At 35.3% G+C, this 10,299-nt stretch overlaps 1 protein-coding gene across 1 annotated transcript; it reads right to left on the reverse strand.

Moving 5' to 3' along the window:
- Positions 1-4,138: 4,138 nt before the first annotated feature.
- On the reverse strand, positions 4,139-6,657 carry LOC132167691 (exopolygalacturonase-like). Its single transcript, XM_059578701.1, has 5 exons — positions 5,900-6,657; positions 5,188-5,502; positions 4,796-5,085; positions 4,473-4,701; positions 4,139-4,387 (listed from the first exon to the last, which is right to left on the reverse strand). The coding sequence occupies exons 1-5, from the start codon at positions 6,536-6,538 to the stop codon at positions 4,166-4,168; spliced, it is 1,695 nt and encodes a 564-aa protein (XP_059434684.1). The 5' UTR covers positions 6,539-6,657; the 3' UTR covers positions 4,139-4,165.
- Between the last annotated feature and the right edge of the window lie 3,642 nt (positions 6,658-10,299).

Here is a 10,299-nt window from a genome sequence, read left to right on the forward strand (position 1 = left end):
TTTTTTTATTTAATATTTTTCTTTTTCTTTCTCTCTCTCTCCCTCTTTTTTTTTTTAAAAAAAATAATTTTAATGCCCAAAACAACGTCGTTTTGAGCTGGGTGGGCGTTGTAGTTTTGAGGCCCAAAACGGTGTAGTTTTAACTTGGGGGTATAATGGGCATAAAAAGTCAAACCGTTTGAATTTAACATTGAAAACTAACAGAGGGGCCCAGAGTGAAAGAAATTGAAAGTTCAAGGGTTCAAAGTGAGAAATTTGAAAGTTCAGATGAAAGTTCAAGGGACCAAAGTGAAGTTTTCTCCCCTTTTTTTTTTTTTTTTTTAATATAGTGCATGTCTATGGTCCACTCCGGTAGTCCACAATTTCCTTAAGTTAAGGAGGTGGCCCAACAAGAATCTATTTTAGTGGGCTTGTCTAGAGCTACTCTATAAGACTATAACCATACCTAGGAACCAAGGTGATTTATATTAATTAGGTATGTGGATTCTCCATTGCGGAGATTCGAACCCACACCTTACTACTTACCTAACCACTTGGGAATTTTCTTGGGCCATTGAACCATCACTAATGTAGGGTGGCGTAGTGGGTTCGCAATAACAAATAACAATAAAATCGCAACTCTTCTTAAACTAATATTCTATCAAGAAATCAAGGCAAAAGGGATAGAAATTCACTCATTGAGTGTTTCATATTGATAAACTGATCAAAATACATAAAATCTGCCTCTTACATATTAGGTCTGCTGTTTTTATAACAAAAGCAAACTTGGAGCAAAAGTAAACCTAAGACTATTATGGAAATTTTTAGAATAATAAAGGGAAAATTACAATTAAATAAAATCCTAATTTAAATAACATAAATAATAAAATAAATATTTTTGATTGCTGGATTATCTATGTTGTTGGAATAAAATCTTCATTAATGTCCCCAATAGAGCAATCAAGTATTTCTTTATTTGATTATTGCCTTTATTTCTGTCCAGCTTTTTAATCTCCCATTTGCATCCTGTTTTGACCTAGTAATCATTGGAATTGGCCAAAGCTTGTGAAATATGATTTTGTATATCTTTGAATTATCTTTCAACGCCACCAAGCGTACTCAAATCCAATATCCGAAACTCAAGATATAATCTTTTTAGTAAAACTCGTCAAGTGTGAATTTAACCAAAATGGGTAAAACTGGCTTGCATCATTCTCACCGAGTTTGAGAGAATTTGTCCTTGAATTCTAATGGCTCTTGCCTTGATCATTTGGAAACCCAATCAATTCCTACCATCCCTTTCTCTTCAAAGGCAAAACAATGTAACATCCCACAATAAATAATACTCCACTAATCACCACAAAGATTGCGATTATCAACTTGAATATTTTTCACACTAGATTCAAAGAACTTTGGCTTCACATGATAATCATACATGTTCTCCCGTTCATGCACCATGAATATCTCCCAAAAGGAATCAATGATCTCTTTCCTTTTAAATATAAAATTCTTCTAAGCATAAAAATCATCAAAAACCTTAACATCAAGGGAATTTGATAAAATATTTTCTACCCCAAGGAAATCAACTTCATTAACATCCAAATCAAAGACTTCACTTTTAGGGCTTTCATCAAGCACATGATCTATAGAACTCTCATCAACAAAATTTTCAATATTATTTGAAAGATTTACCTTTTCCAACGATTCCTCTTCTTCGGGATAGATGTCCCAGTCTACTACAGATTCTTCCTCGTGATCATAGGACAAAGAACCTCTCACAAGATCTTCATCACTGATATAACTATCATAGGTTGGTGGAGAATCCCAATCCACGAATCATTGTGAAGGATCTTCAACATCTTCATGAACATCTCCATGTTGGAACTTCTTGTCAATGAACTCGTATTCTTGGAACTCTTCATCAACAAATTCATCTTCCTCCTCCACATAAGATGGATTTAGTAGATGGATTTGAGGATCGCAAATAATGGTCAAATTGTCCTGTCGCGGACTCCACGCGTCAAACCATACCTTCCTCTGTAGAAATTGCGACCTACTAAAGATAACCACGTCATCCTCATCCACAAAATGGGGAGTTGGTTGGCGGCGACAACCGCTAGCAACTTTGATGGTGACAATTTGATCAGATAAGGCTCTGATTTGCTTCATTAGCCTATATAGCGGAAATTGCTCTTCCTCAGGCTGCAAACGAACCGTCAATCGTTCATCACGTGTTGTTTCTTTGCGCTCATGCACAACACCAAGACATGCATACTTCTTTCCTCCGTCGTGTCTTCTTCTCGCCATGGCAGGAAAGGTGCTGGGCTCTGATAGAAACTGATGCAGGGTGGCGTAGTGGGTTCGCAATAGCAAACAATAATAGAATCACAACTTTTCTTAAACCAAGATTCTATCAAGAAATCAAGGTAAAAGGGATAGAAAATCACTCATTGAGTGTTTCATATTGATAAACTTATCAAAACACATAAAATCTGCCTCTTACATATTAGGTTTGTTTTATATCCTGTATTTATAACAATAAGCAAACTTGGAGCAAAAGTAAACCTAAGACTATATATTATGGAAATTTCTAGAATAATAAAGAGAAAATTACAATTAAATAAAATCCTAATTTAAATAAAATAAATAATAAAATAAAATATATTTGATTGCAGGATTATCTGATTTGCTAGAATAAAATCTTCATTAATGTCCCCAATAAAGCAATCAAGTATTTCCTTATTTGATTATTGCCTTTATTTCCGTCCAGCTTTTTAATCTTCCATTTACATCCCGTTTTGACTTAGTAAACATCAGAATTAGTCAAAGCTTGTGAAACATGACTTTGTATATCATTGAATTAGCTTTCCAATGCTACCAAGCGTGCTCAAATCCGATATCTGAAACTCGAGATATAATCTTTTTAATAAAACTCGTCAGGTGCGAATTTAACCAAAATGGATAAAACTGGCTTGCAAGTTGCATCAACCACCCTTGATGGTCTATGGCAAAGATTATTGGTGCAATTGTTCAAACGATACCTTTTGATGCGTGAATAGTTGCACTATTCAAACGACACATTTTGATGTGTGGATAGTGTTGTTTCAAATAGTAATATAATAAATAAATAAATAAAGAAACAAAGAAGAAGACGTATTTTAGTGTTGTTTTTCCTCAGAAAAATATTAGGTCTACAAACAAATTTTACAAAAATTATTTACAACATGATGTGTCACAATATGATTGAGTTTTCAAAAGTTGAATTGATCTCTTTTTCAATCATATTGTGGCACATCATGTTGGTATTCCTCTTTTCCCAAACGTCATTAAACCCCTCTTTTTTTTTTTTTTGTTTGTAGTGTAATCTAGATATGATTTATATGTCAAAGTGAATAAGAATGGAGACGTAGGATCACTTTGCCTGAAACCATGAGTGGAAGAGAATTTTCGGTAGGGTGAGTGATTAAGGAGTATGGAAAAGGTTGAAGTTTGTAAGGCATTGGCTACTACAGTACTATTGAATCCAAGTTGGATGAAAGCCTAGACAGTTTAAAATGGTTAAGACAAAAAGTCGTTCAAGCACGTCAAAGGTTTTTTTCACGTCTAGTTTGAGAGCCACGTTGCCACCATTGCCTTTTTTATGTTTGAGGGAATGAAAAATTTCCCGAGAAAAGGATAGAATAATCATCCATGAAGGATCCCCCTTCAATGAAGGGCAGCTTAACTGGGAAGGGGAAATGATCTTTTCCAAATGAGGTTTCAAACAACTGGCTAAAGTTGCGAAGGGTTTTGAGTGAAAACTTTTTTATCTCTCATTTCATTTAATCGTTGGATTTACTTGAGAAAAAGAAAAGGGAAATTACGGAGATCATTGATTCACACTGCACAAACTTGTCATGGGTTTACAAGTTAACAAATTATAGTCATGCTACAAAATAAGAACCTTCTCTCAATTACAATACGAGGTCCACATAATTTATGCGGGTATATATATATATATTGTCCGCAGTGATCTCCTGACACAAATTTCTAAAAAGCCCAGAAATTAAACTTTTAACATTCCCCTTCTAGCTAGTAATACAAGTGATCACACACACACACACACATATATATATGACAAACTGTAAAAGTGGTGCGGTGGGGGGGAGGGGAGGGGGGAGATGTTATTAATTTGAAGCGGAGGCAGCTATTTGCAAGGTGGTGGGTTTTGTCTGCCAGAATACCGAACTTTAGCATTGTCGCATGTAGAGGTGGCAGGCGAGCCGTTGTACCTGAGATCGATGTTAGTTAACTGAACATCTTTGCAAGGAAACTGCTTGCTGCACATGAGCTTTACTGGAAATGCTGTTGTTGAGGTTCCCCTGACGTTTATGTAATGAACGTTACTGATTTGTACACGTGATGGAGTCTGTGCATGTAAAACACGAATCTCATTAGCTAGGGATCGAGGATATATATATATATATATATAGATTAAGGTAAATGAAACTAACCCCTTTGTTGCTACAAGTTTTTGATGAGCAGTATTCTTGGTCTATGATGATGGGGAATCTAACATTGTTCATGATAAGGTTCTGGAAAAGCATCCCCGACGCTGCACTTGGCGGCGATCCCGGCCATGTTTTGATTCTAACACCATTATCTGTGCCGGTGAAGGTGCAATCGCTCACAGTGATGCCTCTCACATCCTTCTCATCCGGGTACTTCCCGAGGCTTCCCACACTGTCATGCACGATCATATAAAAATCAGTCAAAAATTTGATCTATTGAATTTATAAGAGAATATGAGAAAAATATGGACAAATTAATTATGTACCTGATGCCATGTCCAGGGCCACAGGTTAATCTATTGACGAAAACGTTGGTGGCTCCGGCGATAATAGCGATGCAATCATCACCTGTGGCAATGTTAGTTTGAACTATTCTGACATCGTTGGTATTGCTAATGTGGATGCCATCGGTGTTGGGGCTGTCTTCGGGGGCAGTTAAATGAAGCTTTTGAATTCTGATCTTCTCGCACATTGTGATGAACAAGTGTTTTCCTTTGCTATTAACGGAACTGATGCCTCGAACAATTGCATTTTTAACCTTGATGAGCTTTATGTTCTGCTCCAAATCAATTAATAGACACACAACAACACATGTAAATTAAATTTCAGTTATATATATGTATATATATGATGATGATGATGAAGAAGAAAAGCTTACAGATGGGAGTTGAGCGCAGTTTTGGTTACTTTTACAGTCGTTGTATTCCCAAACAGCATCACCTTGGCCATCAAAAGTGCCTGGTCCTATAATTACCAAGCCACTTATGGATTCGAACAAGAACCATTCAGGGGAAGAATATTCACTGATGTCAGTTGTGGCTTTAAGGTTCCCTACAACTTGAACAATTTTGGGAGCTGGGCCAATGCATGGCCCACCAAACACAACCTGAGATAGTAAGAAAGTCCCTCCCGGAATCACAAGCCTTGCTTTTCCATTGAAGTCGCATGTGGCACGCCATGCTTTAATGAAAGCCTGCAAATTGCATGTCAAACCCAATATAATTTACTCGATCAGCTTTTGTGAATTCTATTAGAAAGAACTTAATTAAAACACAAAGGCTCTTTGGTTCGTATCCCACACACGTTTTATTTACATGAATGGAATAACTAACACCACCACATTAACAACTCCGCCAGCAGGTTCCTAGGATTTCAAAATATATGTTCACCAATATATACAACATAATTTAGAAAAGAATCAAGGAAATTAAAATTAGAAAACAACATAATTATAACATTCCCTAAAGTCCGGATATTTAATATATATATTAATTCTTAATTACTAGTTTTATAATAATAATAATAATAATAATAATAATAAGTTATGTGAGTGGCATGCAATACATAAAAGCCTAAAGATGAATCATCACCTGGGCGCAATCTTTCTTTCCGTCAGATTTGGCTCCAAATTGTAATACATTAAAAATTTTCTCAGAAGGATCTGGAATGTCAAAATTCCGACCCCGACGTGGTTGTGGTTTAACAACAGTGAGAGAATTAGCAAATGTATCCGACACACCCTGAGTATCAAAAAGGTCATCATCCGCAAGTTCGTTATATGCCCCCGCGCCACCTGGCGGAGAAAGAGCAGGTGCACCCGCTGCGCCGCCCGGAGGAAGAGCGTATGCATCATCGGCACCACCCGGAGAATAAGCGGGGGCATTCCCTGCTCCGCCAGGAGGAAGAGCGTATGCATCATCGGCACCACCCGGAGAATAAGCAGGTGCATCCCCCGCACTGCCAGGAGGAAGAGCGAAGTCACCGGGCCAACCAACTGGAGGAACAGCAATTAGTGAAGCCCCCACACCGCCCGGAGAAAAAGCAGGTGCATCCCCCGCACCGCCCGGAGGAAGAGCATATTGATCATCCGCACCACCCGGAGAAAAAGCAGGTGCATCCACGGCCGCACCACCGGGAGGAAAAGCAATTTGTGATTCCTCAAGACCCCGGGCCTGGTAAAAGGCCAAAAGAAGAATGGCAAGTACGCAAGATCCTCCAGAAATGGCCATAATTGGGAAGAAACGTGAAAAACCAACAACGGTTTGATTCTCCTAACGTTTTTGTTTTTTGTTTTTTTGGTTTTTGTGTTAGTTTTGAAGTTTAATTAAAAGCCTCCGGTGGAGGCAAGCTAGGCAATCAAATGGCGGGGAATGATCGAGCTCTCTTTGTGTGCCTCTTTATTTAAAGCTAAACAAATTATTACCAGTAGTTCTATTTACGTACAGGAGGTCTAAGTCTACGGACAACGTTTATTTGTTTTTTCGTTTGTTGTTATTTTCGATTGGCTAAAAATAGTGATGCTTTGTGTGCGTGCATGCATGGCTTCCCTAAATTTAGACCTAGTTCTTGCGTAGCACCGGAGTGGGCTACTTAATCTCCATTAACCTCTCTATATATTCGCAAATAATTCCCCACCACCATTTTGTGACAAAAAACTTACTCTTTTGCCCCGCCATTTATGCCTGCTATACTCATGATTAGGTCCATCCTCTTAAGGAAAATTAACTTAATTACCAAATTTATATTTATATATATATATTTTTTTAAATTTTGTTTTCAGTCAAATTAGTATATAAGAGCAGTAACCGTGACATACTGTTTGTTTGCCAACTGATTTTTTACGAGTCCGCAACAACTGATGGTCCAAGTCTAATAATTAATGGTCCTCCTCATCCCGTTTAACCCCCCACCGGCCCTTAGATGTGGCATGGTAAAATTATAGTACGTGCTGTAATTTTTTTAGGAGAAAGAGAGATCGAAATTAAATTGAAATCATTAAAAAAATTACAGCACATCAGCATCTAATTAACTCAAATCCCAACAAATTATTTAAACTAATTATTAGTCTCTTCCCTTAAAAAAAAAAACAGTACTTACTGGCCTTTCTTTTTGCGGTGTTCAAGTTGACTAATACATATTCTTAATTTATCCGCGGTCTTTCTAGATGCCGTTAAATTTTCTGCAAAAATTCATGGAAATGAAGGAGGGTGCGCATCTCGTTCAATAATATATAGGAGAGAGAATTAGGATCTTCTTCAGTTCATTTGAACTGAAAAATATCCAATTAGTTATATTTGAAAAAAAATTTTATCCCTTAAAAAAGTAAAATAACAAATATATCCCTTAAATATAAACATCAGAGAGCTAGAAGGTAAATAAAGTAAGCATTTAATTATATAATAACAGGAAAGCTAGATTAATATTAGATAAGTAGTTCTATATATAGTACAAGCAAAGCATGTTTAGTAGCTTGCTGCAGAAAGCATATATGCAGAATAGAAAACTACTCATATAGTACTTTCTTCTATATATATATATAATACAAGCTAGAGGAGCATGTTAATTAGTAGTTTATACAAAGCTAGCATACAAGAAAGAGCTACTTTTTTTTATAGGGCAACGAAGTTGCGTTTTCCTTTTCCGGTAAAGCGTTCTGTGATCATTATCCCACCAAATCTCTTGGCTGCCTCCTCGCTAGTGATGACAGGCTCTTGCTTTGGTGGACACCCCTTATGAACAAATATCTTGCCGGCCGGCCTCCTAGGGCGGCCTGATAAGTCGTCTATCATGTTAAAGCCTTCCAACGCAACCTTCACAAGATCTGCTTGAGGACGTGCCATACCTGTAAAAACTTCAGAACAGATATATACAAATTAATTAGCTGATCAATTTCCTGGTACAAAGGTTACTGGCAAACCACCCCCCTTATATAGAGCTTACAGCAAGCCCCCTTAAGCTTCCCACCTTATGGCATGGGCCCAACAAAGAACGTGAAACAGAATATATGGACTCAGGAAAAGAGGGAGAAAAAAACAAAGAATGAAAAGAAAAGCAAAGGAGCCCACAACTTTTGGTGATTCTCTTCAAAGATGCATAGTTACATACTTGGCATCTCCTCTGAAATTGGACTATAATGTGCAAAATAATTATAGTGTAATAGTGAATTTGAAAAAAATATTATAGTGTCATAGTGATTGGAAATAACGGGTTGATTTTGTTAAAGTAATGATTAAATGATTAAATTTATCTCTTCCTATCAGCTAAACCTTTTAGGACAACTGATGATTTAACATGTTATCAGAGTCAAAGGTCATAGGATCGGTGATTTAATAGGTTTGATAATACTCTTTGGGTGGTACTCTTTAATATGACATAAAGGAAAAAATAATTTTAAGTGTTTTGTGAGTATTTTATATTCGTACACTTTTTGTTTTTTTGCACACCTCCTATATATGCTCACTTTTCTTATACATCCTTAACAAAAAAAAAAAAAAAAAAGAAAAAACCAAAAAAATTAATTGCCACTTATCATGCAATACATGGATTTTTTGGAAGTATTTTTCTTATGCAGAGAATCACTTAGGGATTGTTTACCAAAAGTACATTAATATACGTATTTGGACACTACTATGAATTACCATAGGCAAAAATTTATTGGCCGAAAGGTGTGTTTTTTTTTTTTTTTTTGGTTCTCTCCATATATATCTCTTAATTTTATCTTTTTGTTGTTTTCCATAACCAAAATCTTTTTGATCCATCGTAGTTTTTATTCTATTGTTCAGCATATATAGATGAAGGAATATTCCTATTTGGGAATGAAGGTTTTTTTTTTTTTTTTTTTTTTTTTTTTTTTTTTTCATTATTATTTATTTATTTATTGTATTTGCACTTCTTATTTCGGGTTTTGCAAAGACTTTGGATAGAACCGATGATTTTTAGTTTGTGATTGTTTAAATTTATTGGATGACTTTTTACTTCTTTTATAATTAATATTTTTCGCATAATGCATGTTCTTAATTAGATAGTCTATTCTATTATGACAAGAGAACATGATGAGAAAGTAGGTTATTTGCTTTATGTATCATGTATTGTCTCTTTTGGATGTGATTCATTTGATTGTAAAGTATGAATTACCAACTTTATATGCAATATTGATCTTATACTTGGAAAAATAGGATAATTTACTAAATTGCGGATATTGCAAATATATTTCATTTGACGCATTGATCAGGAAGATTTCTTAAATGTTATTTGATACATAAATGATGATAAAATTGGTCATCAATTAACATTTTGACAATTAATCAACAATGATATTAATTACTAAATGGTCGAGTATATAAATCATAACCATCGTCAAGCAGATGTGTGGAGTGATCAATTGACCTAGTTGATATTGACAAAAAGAAATTAACATATTCAATTACACTACAAAAAATCAATTTTTTGTTGACACAAGTTTCCTGACGTGTTAGACCATCTAACAGGTCAGGAAATTCTCCTAACGGAGCATTTTTGACGTGTTTCATGCTTGAAAAATATGGGTGTTAGGAAATGAATTCTGACGTGTTAAAATTGGCACGTCAGAAATTTTCCTGACGTGTCACTTTTTGACACGTCAATAATTACTGACGTGTCAAAATTTGACACGTCAGTAGTTTTTTTTAATTGAAAAAAAATTTAGAAAAGATTTTAAAAAAAAATTATTTATTTTTTAAAAATTTTAAATTTCCTGACATGTCAATTTTGACACGTTAGGAAATTTAAAATTATTAAAAAATAATATTTTTTCTTTTTTTAATTTTTTTTTGGATTTTTTTTAATTAATTAATTTTTTTTTATTCTGAAACCGTACGTCTTCTCCCCTAGCTCTCCCTGATCTCTTCCTTCCTCCATTTTCACTCTCTCTCTTTCTTCTTTCCTCCATTTTCACTCTCTTTTCTCTCTTCTTTCCTTCATTTTCAAAAACCCAAACCCAAAAAATCAATAA

Source organism: Corylus avellana, chromosome ca1 (assembly GCF_901000735.1).
Source record: "Corylus avellana chromosome ca1, CavTom2PMs-1.0".
NCBI classification, from domain to species: domain Eukaryota; kingdom Viridiplantae; phylum Streptophyta; class Magnoliopsida; order Fagales; family Betulaceae; genus Corylus; species Corylus avellana.

Bases quoted from the DNA above. Each gene is read 5' to 3' on its own strand.
- LOC132167691 (XM_059578701.1), bottom strand. From the start codon at position 6,538: ATGGCCATTTCTGGAGGATCTTGCGTACTTGCCATTCTTCTTTTGGCC. The intron at 5,503-5,899 runs GTGATGATTCAT...TGCAATTTGCAG, and splicing joins GAAAGAAAGATTGCGCCCAG to GCTTTCATTAAAGCATGGCG. The intron at 5,086-5,187 runs GTAAGCTTTTCT...GATTTGGAGCAG, and splicing joins ACTGCGCTCAACTCCCATCT to AACATAAAGCTCATCAAGGT.